Source organism: Theropithecus gelada, chromosome 15 (genome assembly GCF_003255815.1).
Source record: "Theropithecus gelada isolate Dixy chromosome 15, Tgel_1.0, whole genome shotgun sequence".
In the NCBI taxonomy this organism is placed as follows: Eukaryota; Metazoa; Chordata; class Mammalia; order Primates; family Cercopithecidae; genus Theropithecus; species Theropithecus gelada.
In genome coordinates this window covers 99,335,546-99,352,398 of record NC_037683.1, presented here as the reverse complement: position 1 = coordinate 99,352,398, position 16,853 = coordinate 99,335,546, and the positions used below count along the sequence as shown (strand labels likewise).

The 16,853-nt window shown below is 47.1% G+C and overlaps 1 protein-coding gene across 2 annotated transcripts in view; it reads left to right on the top strand.

Annotated features, from left to right (window-relative positions):
* The window catches only part of GOLM1 (golgi membrane protein 1), a 72,941-nt gene that overhangs the window by 33,792 nt on the left and 22,296 nt on the right, over positions 1-16,853 (top strand). For both annotated transcript variants that reach the window (XM_025360244.1, XM_025360245.1), the window contains exon 4: positions 13,479-13,533. In XM_025360244.1, the coding sequence (XP_025216029.1) occupies positions 13,479-13,533 (55 nt within the window). The remainder of the gene's footprint in view (positions 1-13,478; positions 13,534-16,853) is intronic.

The window sequence follows — 16,853 nt, the reverse complement described above, 5'->3', positions numbered from 1 at the left end:
CATTCGTGTGCATAGAAATAATCTTCACGCAACCACTGGTGAAATGCTGTTTTCTTTTTTACAGATTCGTACATGTGTACATATAAAACAGGTTTTTAAGGGGCCTAAATAAAAACAGATACTTGGGTTTTAGTTTTTGGCAAAAGCCAGTGGAGATTCACTTGTAAAGGTGTGCATTATCTCCTAAGGAGGGAATAGAGTGGTTTAATTCATACTTTTATGTTGTTAACAGAGGCTGATTAATAATTTGGATCTGGGCCAGGCATGGTGGCTGATACCTGTAATCTCAGCACTTTTGGGAGTCCAAGGCTGGTGGATCACTTGAGGTCAGGAGTTCGGTCAGCGTGGAGAAATGCCATCTCTACTAAAAATACAAAAATTAGCTGGGTGTGGTGGTGCATGCCTGTAGTCCCAGCTGCTCGTGAGGCTGAGGCTTGAACCTGGGAGGCAGAGGTTGCAGTGAGCCAAGACCACGCCATGCGCTCCAGCCTGGGTAACAGTGAGACTCCATCTAAAAAATAATCATCATCATAATAATTTGGGTCTGAAGACTTCAAAAGATCCTGGGTCTCCTCTTGCAGTGGCCACAAAGGCTTGGGGGTGGCATCACCTGCTCTCTGAAATGCCTGGGGAAGAGTCTGGGAGACCCTGAATTACTTACTAGCACTTCGTGAAGGGAAAGGCACATCTTCCTGCTAATGTGTTCGTTTTTGCTTGCCAAAAGTTCGAGTCACAAATGGCTTCATTTTTGGCATTTGCGCTTGTTGTAACGTTCTCACTCGGCTGGTTTCTCGCAGCTGCACATCCACTTCGACATTTATGCGTTTTACTTCTTTGTTAAAATATGTGCATTAACATTGCAGTGGTGCAAAAATAATGTTTTAGCAACAGTTCCTTTGTCATGAAAATAGAGTTCCTGTATCTTTCCTGAAGAGGAGCAACGGAGTAAAGAAAGAATGATTGCTGAGTGGAAGAACAGAGGTGTTGGTGACTTGCTTATCGTTTTGTGTCCGGAAGAAGAAAAGCTTAAAGAAGGAGCGGGGAAAGTGCAGGGGGCACTCAGCCTCACTGTGGCCATGCTCGCCTGTGTGACCTGCACCCACGTCCCAGTGGTTTCAGGGAGCTGCCCGGTTTCTCCTCTTGCACAGTAACTTGGGGTACGAGGAGGCTCTGAGGCGTTTACAGTGCTTTCCTCTTGTAAAGAGTTGGTTCATGGAATGCGTTCTTGAGTGTCCTCTGGGCCTGAGATGGGGTCGCTTCTCTCACGTGCAATGGCATTTGTTTAAGAGTGACTTTTGCTGAAGGATTTTGCCTCTTCAAAAGGAAATAATTCACAAGTCTGGTCATTGGTTCTGCTTTAGAGTTTCAGAGTGCTTTTGTAACATGAACATATTTATTTGTTTTTTGGAGACAGAGTCTCAACTGTGTCACCCAGGCTGGAGTACGGTGGCGTAACCTTGGCTCACTGCAACCTCCGCTTCCCTGGTTCATGTGATTCTCCTGCCTCAGCCTCCCGAGTAGCTGGGATTACAGGCACGCGCCACCACGCCTGGCTAATTTTTGTATTTTTAGTAGAGATGGGGTTTCACCGTGTTGGCCAGGCTGGTCTTGAACTTCTGACCTTGTGATTTACCTTCCTCGGCCTCCCAAAGTGCTGGGATTACAGGTGTATGCCATTGCACCTGGCCCGACATGAACATATTTAATTTCTCACTTAATTTCTTTAGGAGACAGTCATTCTTGCCGCTTGAGACAGAGGGGGAGAGAGTGAGAGCCGGAGAGATCATGGAAGGCTCCCGGGACCTGAGAGTGGCCGGCGTGGGGCTGCTGGGGGCTGCCAGGTCTGCTCGTCACACTGGCCCCGCCAGACTGCGTTCTCCTGTGGCCAGATGCAGTTCTCAGAGGGTTCCAGTGTCTTCTCTCTGGGCCAGCTTTGCTTGTGCCCCTGAGAATGTGACGATTGTCTTCTGGAGGGTTGATTTTCTTGGAGAACCAGAGCAGTCTTGTGCAGATAAACGTGGTGTCTCTTATCACCTTTAATCCCTGTGATTGAGGAATCCAGAGTTCTAGAGCAGCTTTTCTGTTTTTATTCTCACCGATTTTCCGGGTCCAGTTCTGTCAGTCCATTCGGTATTTGTTCTGTTCGGCCCTGGCCTGTGCCCAGTCATGTGCAGGCTGTGTTCATGTACCATTGAGTGCTGAACAAAGATGAGGAAGTCAGTGTACTGGGGTCAGTGTAGACAGAGAAACCACCCCTCTATTTTAAGCAGGAAGGATTTGATACAGGGAAATAGGTGCCTGTAAGCTGTGGGAAGGGCCAGCATCGAGGTGGGATGGCTCTCAGGCACTATCTCAGCCTACCACAGGAGTGGGCTGCCACTGAAGGAGGCAGTGTGGCAGGTTCTCAGAGGCAAGGGCAGCCTCCCCTGTTTGCTTCTCCTCCTTTCCTTCCTCCCGCCTCCCCTCCCTCCATCCTTTCTCTTCCTTTCTATCCCTCTACCCTTCTCCCTTTGTCCTTCTTTTCCTCCCTCAATCCTCCTCTTGCCCTCCTCCCCTCCAGACTCTGTCTCTCTCCTCTTCCTTCCATCCCTTTCCTCCATCCTTCTCTGTCTTCTTTTCTTCCCTCCTCCCCTCCCTCCATTCTCCCTCCTCCCCTCCCTCCATTCTCCCTCCTCCCCTCCCTCCATTCTCCCTCCTCCCCTCCCTCCATTCTCCCTCCTCCCCTCCCTCCATTCTCCCTCCTCCCCTCCCTCTGTCCTCCTTTCTCTCCCTCTCCTCTCCTTTCTCTCCCTCTCCTCGCCATCCTTTCCTCTCTTCTTCCTCCGCTCTCCCTCCTGCCCATCCTCTCTCCTCCTTCCCCGAAGCACCTGCAGTGTGCCTTGCCCAGAAGATGCTGGGGGAGAGTGTGAGCCAGTCTTGGGTTCAGGCCCCCTCGCCATCAACCCTGTGCTTATCTCTGCAATGGTCACCACACCTCATGAACCTTGTTCTGCCGAGCTGGGCACCCGGGTGATCCCACGGCGGCTCCTGCGCCCTCCCAGCGGGGTGCTTTCCCACACCCACCAAGCTGCGAGGTGGACGGGGTGGGAGGATGTTACCCTCTGTGTAACAACACAGGCATGTGTTGGCAGGAGCTATTCTGGGTGTGTAGCAACAGTGTCTGTGTGTACTAGGTGTTTTCCTGGATAGATGGTGTTTTCTGAAGCTTCGTAGAGAGTTACACTTAATCTCCCCACGCCCTTCCATGTAAACTTGGTGACTTGTGCACACTCTCCCACAGCTGCAGGTCCAGACCCGCCCTTCGGCCCGTCTGTGTCCCCTGCCCTGGAGTCTCCTCAGCTGCTCTCTGACCAGGATCCTACCATTTACGCTGACATTTGACTCTGTGCCGTAAACAGCCACTCCTCTCCTGTTGGTATTCTCACACTCAGTTCAACTCACACTCACACACACTCATTCACACTCTGATCCATGCCCACATTTTTGGGGTTCCCACTTGAGGTGCCTGTAAGGTACCCCTTTTAAATAAAACTCAGGAGGCCACCCTGCGCAGGTTCCATTTGGGGAAACAGAGGCACAGGGAAGTTAAGTGATGCGTCCAAAGTCAAGGAGCAAATTAGCAGCGGACCCCAAACCAGATGGCACAGTCTCAGGTCTTCATGAAAATCTCTCCCATCCCAGTCTTCCCTGTGCTGCCTTCTCTCTCTGTCACTTGTTTCTCTTTTCTTTTTCCTCCCTTTATCCTCATTTGTGAGCTTCAAAACCATTTGTCATAGCGGATCATTGTTGATGGAGCTATACTGTGAAAAGAAAATTGCTGAATTTTAGGAGTGAAATTACAAATGAGAAATAGCGCAGCAAAGACCTGTCCTTCTAAAAGTTCCTGAACCTACCTCAAATTTCTCCAGACAACGCGTTTATCTCAGCATCTTCTGATTCACCTTTCTCTTCCTCTAAAGCCAGCCTTGAAGATTTTTTAAAATTGTATTGCAGACGTAATTATCCATGTGACAAGCTTATGTGTGCGTATCTGTGTGTGTAGGCTGATTGTGGAAAACTGTAAACACGAAAAGGTAGAGTGACCCCGGGAGCCCCCACACATCCAGTGCCAAGCTTTGGGGATTATAACTCATGCTGTTTTAGCCATGAGTATTTTAGCACACATCCTTAAAAGGTGGGATCGTCTCTCTCATAGCCACAATACCATGATCGTACCAAAACATCCAGTTCTTCCTTCATGTCAAGTATTCAGTCAGTCACAACAACATTTCTGTGTTGTGTAACTTCTTAACCCACAAAACATAATCATGTCATCTCTAGAGGCTTGTGGACTGGACTAGTTTCCTCATCACTTGGTGCCCTTTTCCCTATGGGAACATACATCCAGTGACCCACCACTTGGCTCAGTGGTGGCTGTAGGCATGAAGCATTTGGGAGTCACTGCTTGTCTTGTTTGTGTGTGTGAATGAGTGTGTGAGTGTGTAATCGTAGCAGGACGCCATAAATGACTCATTTGCAAGTCTCTGCCTCTCTCTCCTTCCCTCTCCCCGCTTTCCCTGTCTCCCTCCCCTTCTCTGTCTCCCTCTTTCCCCCGACCTTCTTATTCCTCTGGAACTTGCTGTCCCTAGCTGCAGGTGGCTGTTGAGCACTTAGCGTGTCCCAGCTGAGATGTGCTACAATCTCAGCACACTGATGTGATACAGCATATCAGTAAGATATGCTGGAGTACAGAGATTGAGTGTAAACAAGCCAAATTTCTCAATAATTTTTATGTGGGATACATCTTGCAGTGATAATTGGGATACATTAGGGTAAATAAAATATGAATTTCATCTGTTTCTTGTTTTTAAAGTTGGGATAAAATTCACATAACATACAATTCATTATTTTAGCCATTTTTTAATGTATCATACATCTCAGTAGTTTGGGTATGTTCATGATGCCATGCAACTATAACCATTGATTCCAAAACTTTTTTTTTTTTTTTTTGAAATAGAGTCACACTCTCACCCGGGCTGGAGTGCAGTGGCACCATCTTGGCTCACTGCAACTCCGCCTCCTGGGTTCAAGCTATTCTCCTAGCTGGGATTACAGGTGCCACCACGCCCAGCTAATTTTTGTATTTTTAGTAGAGAGGGGGTTTCAGTATGTTGGCTAGGCTGGTCTCGAACTCCTGACCTCAAGTGATCCGCTCACCTCGGCCTCCCAAAGTGCTGGGATTACAGGCATGAGCCACCACACCCGGCCGGAACATTTTTATCACCCCAGAAAGAAATGTGTACCCATTAAGCAATCCCTCCCCATTTCCCTCTTCCCCCAGCCCCTGGCAACCACTGATCTGTTTTCTGTCTCTAGAGATCTTCCTATTCTGGGCATATCATGTAGTGTAGAATCATGCAGGACATGGCATTTGTTTTGTGTCTGGCATCTTTCACTTAGTATGTTTCCAAGCCTCATCCGTGTTGTAGCAGGTGTCAGTAATACTTTTTTCCTGTGGCCGAATGCTGTTCCCTTATGTGGATATAGCTGTTTGCTTTATCCATTCACATGTTGACGGACATTTGGATTGTTACCACTTTTTGGCCTTCATAAATAATTCTGTGAACATTTGTGGAGAGGTTTTCGAGTGGAGATACGTCTTCATTTCTCTTGGGTGTATACCCACAAATGGGATTGTTGGGTCATATGGTAGCTCTGTGCTGAACTTTTTGAGAAACTTACAGACTTTTTCATAGGGATTGCATTTTACATTTTACATTCTTAGCCGCTGTGTATGGGGGTTCTAATTTCTCTCCAGCTTTTCCACATTCTTGTCAACACTTGTTATTTTCCTTTATTTTTATTTTATTTTTATGTATTTATTTTTTTTCGAGACAGAGTCTCATGGAAGGCAATGGCTCGATCTTGGCTCACTGCAACTTCCGCCTCCTGGGTTCAAGTGATTCTCCCTACCTCAGCCTCCCAAGTAGCTGGGATTACAAGTGCCCGCCACCACACCCAGCTAATTTTTGTATTTTTAGTAGAGACGGGGTTTTGCCATGTTGGCCAGACTGGTCTTGAACTCCTGACCTCAGGTGATCTGCCCGCCTCGGACTCCCAAAGTGTTGGCATTACAGGCGTGAGCCACCTCGCCACCTTGCCCGGGCTATTTTTTTTGAGATGGAGTCTTGCTCTGTTGCCCAGTCTGGAGTGCAGTGGCATGATCTTAGCTCACTGCAACCTCTGCCTCCTAGGTTCAAATGATTCCCCTGCCTCACTCTCCCAAGTAGCTGGGACTACAGGCGCACACCACCATGCCTGGCTAATTTTTGTATTTTTAGTAGAGACAGCGTTTTGCTGTGTTGGCCAGGTCTGACCTCAAGTGACCTGCCCACCTCAGCCTCCCAGAGTGCTGGGATTACAGGCGTGAGCTACCGTGCCTGGCCCCTCTTTTGAAATTACAGCCATACCAATAGATGTGAAGCGACATCTTCTCATTTTGATTTGCATTTCACTAGTGACTAATGAGGTTGAGCATCTTTCATATACATATTGGCCATTTATATGTCTACTTTAGGGAGGTGTCTATTCAAATCTTTTGCCCAACCTGTTTCTTTTTACTTAATTGAATGTGGCTATTAGAAAAGTTTTAATTTCCGGGTACGACTGACATTTTATTTCTGTTGAATAGCACTGCTTTGGATAGCACCATTTTGAAATTGGTAAGAGGTAAAAAGATTCCAATGAATATTTGATCATCTTCCCTTCATTCTTATGTCATTCCTAGGTCACTAAGATTAGCTTTTTCATTATAAGGCAGGAACACGAGTAACTCTGAAGCAGGAACAGGAATTTCAGTACAAAGAAGTTTTCCAGGCATCTGATTGCAGGGGGTTGGCTTGGGTTAGATAAATGTCCTTTTTAAGAAACCCTGAAAATTAAGGTGGACCCACGCCCTCAAAGCAGGTTGGTTATTTTAATGAGCCGAACAAATACAGTAGTTAAAAGTCACCTTCTACTTTTCACAATGTGGTCAGCATCCTGCTTCCAAGTGAGCTTTTCAAATATTAGTATTTTAAAAATTAGTCATTACATCTTATTGAGCTTTCAGAATGTGATACTTTATTATAGATTTGTTGCTTTGAAAACTTATTATGAGGCTGGACACGGTGGCTTATGCCTGTAATCCCAGCACTTTGGGAGGCCGAGGCAGGCGGATCATGAAGTCGGGAGATGGAGACCATCCTGGCTAACACGGTGAAACCCCGTCTCTACTAAAAATGCAAAAAAATTAGCCAGGCGTGCTGGCGGGCGCCTGTAATCCCAGCTACTCGGGAAGCTGAGGCAGGAGAATGGCGTAAACCTGGGAGGCGGAGCTTGCAGTGAGCCGAGATTGCGCCACTGCACTCCAGCCTGGGCAACAGAGGGAGACTCCGTCTGAAAAAAAAAGAAAAAGAAAACTTATTATGAAATATTGAGCTTATTTATCTAGGAATCTAATACAGAAAAAGTTTGATCAAAATATACATGTTTCCCAGGATGGAATGGTCATATGAAATTTGTACATGGGTGATTCAACCCAGATTCTTTGAGGTTTAGTTTCCAGTTAATTACTGGTGGTGCTTATTGCCTCCTTGTCTATGACTGTGTTTTCAGGGAACAGCTCATGAACACCAGGAAGTACAGCTACCCCTAAAATCCCTCTGCACCAATATGTGAAAAACAACCTGGCTGTTTAGAGTAGAATATATAATTCATTTAAGAACTATCCCAGTGCTGCAGGAGGCTGAGGCAGGAGGATCACTTGAGGACAGGAGCTGGGGGCTGCATTGAGCTATGATAGCGCCACTGCACTGCAGCCTGGGCAACAGAGTGAGACTGTCTCAAATTTTTTTGGCCAGGCATAGTGGCTCACTCCTGTAATCCCAGCACTTTGGGAGGCTGAGGCGGGTGGATCACAAGGTCAGGAGATGGAGACCATCCTGGCCAACATGGTGAAACCTTGTCTCTACTAAAATACAAAAAATTAGCCCGACGTGGTGGCGCACGCCTGTAGTCCCAACTACTCGGGAGGCTGAGGCAGGGGAATAGCTTGAACCCAGGAGGCAGAGGTTGCTTTGAGCCGAGATCATGCCACTGTGCTCCAGCCTGGGCAACAGAGCGAGACTTCGTCACAAAAAATATATATATATTAAATCAAAAATAAAAATGATTTTGTTGAACTCAGAGTTTTTTCTTCTTTATAATATGTTGAATCCCAAAAGAAGCTAAGAAGCATTTTCATAGTTTCCCTGAAAATGATTCAACAAAATTTCTATAAATATAAAATTGTATGTAAAAGATCTTGATGGCATTTTATGATCTTTCTTTTATTTTCCTAAGTGGAGGCTGTATTTTTCCATGCATAAGTAAGTAGATGGGGGAAGATAACAAAAATATGTATTTTTTGGAAGAATAAAGTCACTTGGAGACAGAAATAGCTTCAGATATTTCAAATTGCAGCAGTATCTGAACCCTCAGATAGTTGCAAGCACTAATGTGATTTTGGTGGGGAGGGGAGCTAAGGGGAATGGATGGAAAAGCATGCATCAAATTGCCATAATTTTTATAGAAATTATTTACCCGGGAGATATGGAAGATATTATTTACCCAGGAGATCAACTCTGGGGGTAAACACTGTATAATTATTTAAGTGTTCTTTTTTGTTTTTTTTTTTACTGTTCGGTTTTCACTCTGATTTCCAGAGGAAACGTGGTTTTCATACTGATGCGAGGTGGAAATTTAAGTGTACAGATCAGTGATGTGAAGGATATTCACGTTGTTGTGTGACAGATCTCTAGAAATTAATTCTGTAACACTGGGCCTCGATGCTCACTAAACACCAATTTCCCTCCCCCATCTCCTGTCCCTGGACAGCCACCTTTCTATTTTGTTTCTGTGATTTTGATGACTTTAGGTACTTCATATGAATAGAATCATACAGCATTTGTCCTTCTATGACTGGCTTATGTTTTCACTTAGTGTAATGTTGTCTGCATTCATCCATGTTGTAGTATGTGTCGGTATTTCCTTCTTTGTAAAGGTGGCGTAATATTTCATTGTATGTGTATGCCACATTTTGCTTATCCATTCATTCCTCTGTGACCCCTTGGGTTGCATTCGCCTCTTGGTAATGGTGAGTGATGTGGCAGCTAACATGAGAGTGCAGATGTCTCTTGGGGATCCTGCTTTAAATGCTTCTGGGTTCATACCCACAAGTGGGTTGTTGGATCATATGGTAATCTTTTCTCTCTTCATGCAGAGCGAGCTTTTTCCAAGAGTAGCAGGTGCTGCGTGAATCTGATTCCTACTGTGTGGGTCCTGCTTTCATTTCCTATTCTCTCTCCCCTCAAAACCCCTGAAGTATAGCATACCTATACACACCCATTTGGATGATCTTTCCCTGAGGGATGGCTTTACAGGTGTTATCACCATAACATCTCTGCTGTTGCCCCAGGAAACATTCCGTGTCCTCAGAGCTCCCAAACACCAGATTTGTTTGATGCGATTTCATTTGTGGCATGCATCCCTGTGTTCACAAGCACCTTACTCCAAAAGGCTGTTGTTTGCCTAAGCCTTGTTTCTGTCCAGGCCTGAGAAAACAAAGTTCCCAGAGGAGGAAGAGGTGCTGTGCTTGTCACCGTCCACCACTAAGCAGGAATGGGACACAAATGTGTCTCCACGTTGTGGGCAGCATGTCAAGTAGTGGAGTATTTGCAGACTTTGTTGATGATGACACAGTAAGAAATGTTCGCCATGTGGCCCAGCACACATACATGCTGTATGTGTTCGTCTGTAAGATGGCATTTACCTGTGCAGTGCACTCTGACAATATTCTGTTCCCCGCTTTTTTCAGGCTTTTGTTTTTAGCATTAGCTGCAGCCCACTACGTTGATGTCCTGCTTGGGCTTGTAGCAATTTGGCAAGTAGCTGTGAAGAGCTTGCTCTCTGGAGCATGTCTGTTGGAGCTGGAGTTTGGCTTTGCCTCTTAGTAGGTGGGTGACTGTGAGCCATTTAAGGAGCCTGGGCCTCAGTTTCCCTTTTCCGAAAACGGGATAGTATACTACTACCTCACATAACTGTCAAGAAGAATAAATGAGGCTGGACGCAGTGGCTCACGCCTGTAATCCCAGCACTTTGGGAGGCCAAGGCGGCCGAATCACTTCAGGTAAGAAGTTCAAGACCAGCCTGGCCAACATGGTGAAACCCCCATCTCTACTCCCAGCTACTTGGGAGACTGAGACAGGAGAATTGCTTGAACCCGGGAGGTGGAGGCTGCAGTGAGCCAGAGATTGTGCCATTGCACCCCAGCCTGGCGACAGAGCAAAACTCTGTCTCAAAAAAAAATTAAAAAATAAATAAATAAAAGAGCGAGTAGATGTGGAGGGCTTAGAAGAGCTCCTGGCATAAAGTGACTTGTCACGGCATATTGGCCAGTTGTTACACTGACCTTGACACTCACTCTTCCTACTTTTCACTTTGTTGTTATCTGGATTCTGTGTGGCTTCTGCCCTCTGCTGTTGACTTTCCCAGCATAGTGAGACTGTGTGTGAAACCCTCCAGTGCCTAAGCTTATAGACTCTGTGGACAGGAGGAGGCCAGAAGTTCAAATGCATCAAGAGGTCTTGTTAGTGGAGTGGCCACTGCATTCCCTTTTCTTTTTTAGCCAACCTGGAATTCGGAGTTTGAGCTCTGAACGAGGGAGACCTGGGCTGGTGTGGTGTGGGGTGGAGTGGAGTGGTGCGGTGCGGAGCTGTGCAGTGTGAGCTGGTGTGGTGAGTGAAGTGGAGTGGTGCGGAGCTATGCAGTGCGAGCTGGTGTGGGGTGAAGTGGTGCGGAGCTGTGCAGTGTGAGCTGGTGTGGGGTGGTGCGGAGCTGTGCAGTGTGAGCTGGTGTGGTGTGGAGTGGTGCGGAGCTGTGCAGTGTGAGCTGGTGTGGTGTGGAGTGGTGCAGAGCTGTGCAGTGTGAGCTGGTGTGGTGAGTGGAGTGGTGCGGTGCAGAGCTGTGCAGTGTGAGCTGGTGTGGGGTGGTGTGGAGCTGTGCAGTGTGAGCTGGAGTGGAGTGGAGCTGTGCAGTGTGAGCTGGTGTGGTGTGGTGCGGAGCTGTGCAGCGTGAGCTGGTGTGGGGTGGTGTGGAGCTGTGCAGTGTGAGCTGGAGTGGAGTGGAGCTGTGCAGTGTGAGCTGGAGTGGAGTGGAGCTGTGCAGTGTGAGCTGGTGTGTGGAGTGGTACGGAGCTGTGCAGTGTGAGCTGGTGTGAGTGGAGTGGTGCGGTGCAGAGCTGTGCAGTGCGAGCTGGTGGGTGGTGTGGAGCTGTGGAGTGGAGTGGTGTGGAGCTGTGCAGTGTGAGCTGGTGTGGAGTGGAGTGGTGCGGAGCTGTGCAGTGTGAGCTGGTGTGGGGTGGAGTGGTGCGGAGCTGTGCATGTGAGCTGATGTGGAGTGGTGTGGAGCTGTGCATGTGAGCTGGTGTGGAGTGGTGCGGAGCTGTGTATGTGAGCTGGTGTGGGGTGGAGCGGTGCGGAGCTGTGCATGTGAGCTGGTGTGGGGTGGAGCGGTGCGGAGCTGTGCAGTGTGAGCTGGTGTGGGGTGGAGCGGTGTGGAGCTGTGCAGTGTGAGCTGGAGTGGAGTGGAGCTGTGCAGTGTGAGCTGGAGTGGAGTGGAGCTGTGCAGTGTGAGCTGGTGTGTGGAGTGGTACGGAGCTGTGCAGTGTGAGCTGGTGTGAGTGGAGGGGTGCGGTGCAGAGCTGTGCAGTGCGAGCTGGTGGGTGGTGTGGAGCTGTGGAGTGGAGTGGTGTGGAGCTGTGCAGTGTGAGCTGGTGTGGAGTGGAGTGGTGTGGAGCTGTGCAGTGTGAGCTGGTGTGGGGTGGAGTGGTGCGGAGCTGTGCATGTGAGCTGATGTGGAGTGGAGTGGTGCGGAGCTGTGCATGTGAGCTGATGTGGAGTGGAGTGGTGCGGAGCTGTGCATGTGAGCTGGTGTGGGGTGGAGCGGTGCGGAACTATGCAGTGTGAGCTGGTGTGGGGTGGAGCGGTGCGGAGCTGTGCAGTGTGAGCTGGTGTGGGAGCTGTCCAGTGTGAGCTGGTGTGGTGTAGAGTGCTTTGGTGTAAGAGTGGTGTGGTGTGGCGTGGTTTGGTTTGGTGTGGTATGGTATGTGATGTGTGGTGTAGAGCAGTGTGTGATGTATGGTGGTGTGTGGAGCAGTATGTGATGTGTATGGTTTGGTGTGTTTGGAGTAGTGTGATGTGTGTGGAGTGGAGCAGTCTGATGTGTGGTATGTTGTGTGTGTGGTGTGTTGTGTGGGGTGTGGAGTGGTGTATGGTGTGGTTTGGTGTGGAATGGTGTGTGGCGTGTTGTGTGGAGTGGTGTGGCATGGTGTGTGTGTGGAGTGTGTGATGTGTGTATGTGGAGTGGTGTGGTTTGGTGTGAAGTGTGTGTGAAGTGTGTGTGTGGTGGTGTATGGTGTGCTGTGGTTTTGTGTGTGTGCCGTGGTGTGTGTTGTGTGGAGTGGTGTGGCATGGTGTGGTGTGTGGTTTGGTGTGGAGTGGCATGGTGTGGTGTTGTGTGGAGCAGTGTATGGTGTGGTATGTGATGTGTGTGTTTGGTGTGATGTGGTTTGGTGTGGAGTGGTGTGTGTGGAGTGGTGTGTGTGATGTGGAGTGGTGTGTGGTATGGAGTCATGTGGTGTGGAGTGTGTGTGGTGTGTGTGTGGTGGGGTGTGGGTGGTGTGTGTCGTGTGGTTTGATGTGAAGTGGTGTGGTTTGGTGTGGAGTGGTGTGTGGTGTGGAGTCATATGGTGTGTAGTGTGTGTGATTGTGTGATGTCGAGTGGTGTGTGTGGGGTGCGGAATGGTGTGTGTGTTGTGTGTGGAGTGGTGTGGGTGGTGTGGTGTGTGTGGTGTGTCATGGTGTGGTTTGGTGTGTGTGGTGTGGTGTGTCGTGGTGTGGTTTGGTGTGGAGTGGTGTGAGGTGTGTCGTGTGTGTGGTGTGGTGTGTGTGGTGTGGTTTGATGTGTGTCGTGGTGTGGTTTGGTGTGGAGTGGTGTGTGCGGTGTGGTGTGTGTGTGGTGTGGTTTGATGTGGTGTGTGTGGTGTGGTTTGCTGTGGAGTGGTGTGCGGTGTGGTGCGGTGTGAGGTTGCTGATTGGTCCTCTGGGTGCCCAGAACCTCCGCTGTGTCCCGCGAGAGGAAGCAGAGCCTGTTTGGCGCTTTCCTGGAGGAGCTGCGTTTCCTGGGCTGGAGTGGAGTCCGGACCCGCTGGCTTTTGCTCGGGTCCAGAGGTGGCGGTGGGGAGCTGATCTCTAGGTCAGGCTGTTCCTTTTCAGCAGCAGACACGGGAGGGTCCAGGCCAAGCACTGAGCGCCAGCGGCACTGGGTTGGGGAGGGCGGCCCCATCTTTGGTTTCCATCGCATGTGGCTGTCAGGCTGAGGTGTTGGTTTGGGTGTTTCATGCGTGTGTATTTTCCTTGCAGGCGGTTTTGGTGAATAACATCACCACAGGCGAGAGGCTCATCCGAGTGCTGCAAGGTAAGTTCCGCTCGCTCCTTCACGCCAGGCGCTGTTTTTAGGAGGAAGCTCTGTTTCTCTCGTTCTTCTCTAGGCCCAGGTGGGTCTCCATGATAATCTCATGGCAGATAGTATCATGAGTCACTGAGCAATCTTTATTCTTTTTGCCTAACTCTATCTCATTAAGTGACTTTTCCTTTTAAAACAATATTGCCAAATACATTGCAAGCTGTTAGATACAGAAGAGTTCAGAATGTCACTCATGAATGTGTTAAGAAATAGAAATAGTACTTATGACAGGCACATGCTCTGTTACATATACACATGGTATACATGTGACCTGTGAATTGGGTCGTGCTGAATTTCGATTGCATGAAACTTAGAAAACCTGTCCAGCACAATTTAGTTCCCCCTCTTTGCTCCTGTGACTCAACTTGGCAGCTGGGGATTGGTTTTCCTTTGAGTCCTTCTGAAGCAGCCACAGGGCGGGAAATGGGGTGCTGTCCTTTGTCAGGGGGGTGGGCTCCTCCTTCCTCTGTGACAGGAGGGTCAGCAAGGTCCATGCTGTTGGGTTACATCATCTGTTGGGTTGAATAATTTTTACTCTAAAAGTGTGGCTACTGGGAAGTTAAAAATTCCCTATACAACTTGCATTAGAGTTCTTTTGATCATTGCTGGTTTAGAGTTCTAGTTCTAAGTCAGGTTCTAAGAATATTAGAAAGTCTTATGTGAAAAGGAGTCACTTTGTGAAATGTGTTTGGGGGAAACATAGGGTTACACAGAGTTGAAGAGGCTGCCTGGCTGCGGGGCTGAGGGTAGGGGGGTATCACGTAAAGGTTCAGTTGGACAGCAGTTTTGATAGAGCATACATGTCGAGTAACTCCACCAAAGTCAACACAGGGAACATATTCATCACCCCCAAAAGTTTGCTTGTGTGCCGTGGTGATCCGTTTTCCTCAGGCAGCCTCTGGTCTGCCATGTAGACTAGTTTGCATTTTAAATAATTGGATGCATGCCCAAGATTCATAAAGCAAGTCCTTAGAGACCTACAAAGAAACTTAGACTCCCACACAATAATAATGGAAGACTTTAACACCCCACTGTCAACATTAGACAGATCAACGAGACAGAAAGTTAACAAGGATATCCAGGAATTGAACTTAGCTCTGCACCAAGCGCACCTAATAGACATCTACAGAACTCTCCACCCCAAATCAACAGAATATACATTCTTCTCAGCATCACATCGCACTTATTCCAAAATTGACCACGTAGTTGGAAGTAAAGCACTCCTCAGCAAATGTAAAAGAACAGAAATTATAACTAACTGTCACTCAGACCACAGTGCAATCAAACTAGAACTCAAGACTAAGAAACTCAATCAAAACTGCTCAACTACATGGAAACTGAACAACCTGCTCCTGAATGACTACTGGGTAAATAACAAAATGAAGGCAGAAATAAAGATGTTCTTTGAAACCAATGAGAATAAAGACATAACATATTAGAATCTCTGGGACACAAAGCAGTGTTCAGAGGGAAATTTATAGCACTAAATGCCCACAGGAGAAAGCAGGAAAGATCTAAAATTGACACCCTAACATCACAGTTAAAAGAACTAGAGAAGCAAGAGGAAACACATTCAAAAGCCAGCAGAAGGCAAGAAATAGCTAAGATTAGAGCAGAACTGAAGGGGATAGAGACACAAAAAACCCTTCAAAAAATCAATGCATCAAGGAGCTGGTTTTTTGAAAAGATCAACAAAATTAATAGACTGCTAGCAAGACTAATAAAGAAGAAAAGAGAGAAGAATCAAATAGACGCAATAAAAAATGATAAAGGGGATATCACCACCGATCCCACAGAAACACAAACTACAATCAGAGAATACTATAAACACCTCTACCCAAATAAACTAGAAAATCTAGAAGAAATGGATAAATTCCTGGACACATACACCCTCCCAAGACTAAACCAGGAAGAAGCTGAATCCCTGAATAGACCAATAACAGGTTCTGGAATTGAGACAATGATTAATAGCCTACCAACCAAAAAAAGTCCAGGACCAGACGGATTCATAGCCAAATTCTACCAGAGGTACATAGATGAGCTGGTACCATTCTTTCTAAAATTATTCCAATCAATTGAAAAAGAGGGAATCCTCCCTAACTCATTTTATGAGGCCAGCATCATCCTGATACCAAAGCCTGACAGATACAACAAAAAAAGGGAATTTTAGACCAATATCCCTGATGAACATCGATGCAAAAATCCTCAATAAAGTACTGGCAAACCGAATCCAGCAGCACATCAAAAAGCTTATCCACCACGATCAAGTGGGCTTCATCCCTGGGCAGCAAGGCTGGTTCAACATATGCAAATCAATAAACGTAATCCAGCATATAAGCAGAACCAAAGACAACCACATGATTATCTCAATAGATGCAGGAAAAGACCTTTGACAAAATTCCACCGCCTTTCATGCTAAAAACTCTCAATAAACTAGGTATTGATGGGACGTATCTCAAAATAATAAGAGCTATTTATGACAGACCCACAGCCAATATCATAGTGAATGGGCAAAAGCTGGAAGCATTCCCTCTGAAAACTGGCCCAAGACAGGGATGCCTTCTCTCACCACTCCTATGCAACATAGTGTTGGAAGTTCTGGCCAGGGCAGTCAGGCAGGAGAAAGAAATAAAGGGTATTCAGTTAGGAAAAGAGGAAGTCAAATTGTCCCTATTTGCAGATGACATGATTGTATATTTAGAAAACCCCATCATCTCAGCCCAAAATCTCCTTAAGCTGATAAGCAACTTCAGCAAAGTCTCAGGATACAAAATCAGTGTGCAAAAACCACAAGCATTCCTATACACCAATAACAGACAGAGAGCCAAATCATGAGTGAACTCTCATTCAAAATTGCTTCAACGAGAATAAAATACCTAGGAATCCAACTTATGAGGGATGTGAAGGACCTCTTCAAGGAGAACTACAAACCACTGCTCAGTGAAATAAAAGAGGACACAAACAAATGGAAGAACATTCCATGCTCATGGATAGGAAGAATCAATACGTGAAAATGGCCATACTGCCCAAGGTAATTTATAGATTCAATGCCATCCCCATCAAGCTACCAATGACTTTCTTCACAGAATTGGAAAAAAATACTTCAAAGTTTATATGGAACCAAAAAGCCTGCATTGCCAAGTCAATCCTAAGCCAAAAGAACAAAGCTGGAGGCATTAATGCTACCTGACTTCAAACTATACTACAAGGCTACAGTAGCCAAAACAACATGGTACTGGTACCAAAACAGAGGTATAGACCAATGGAACAGC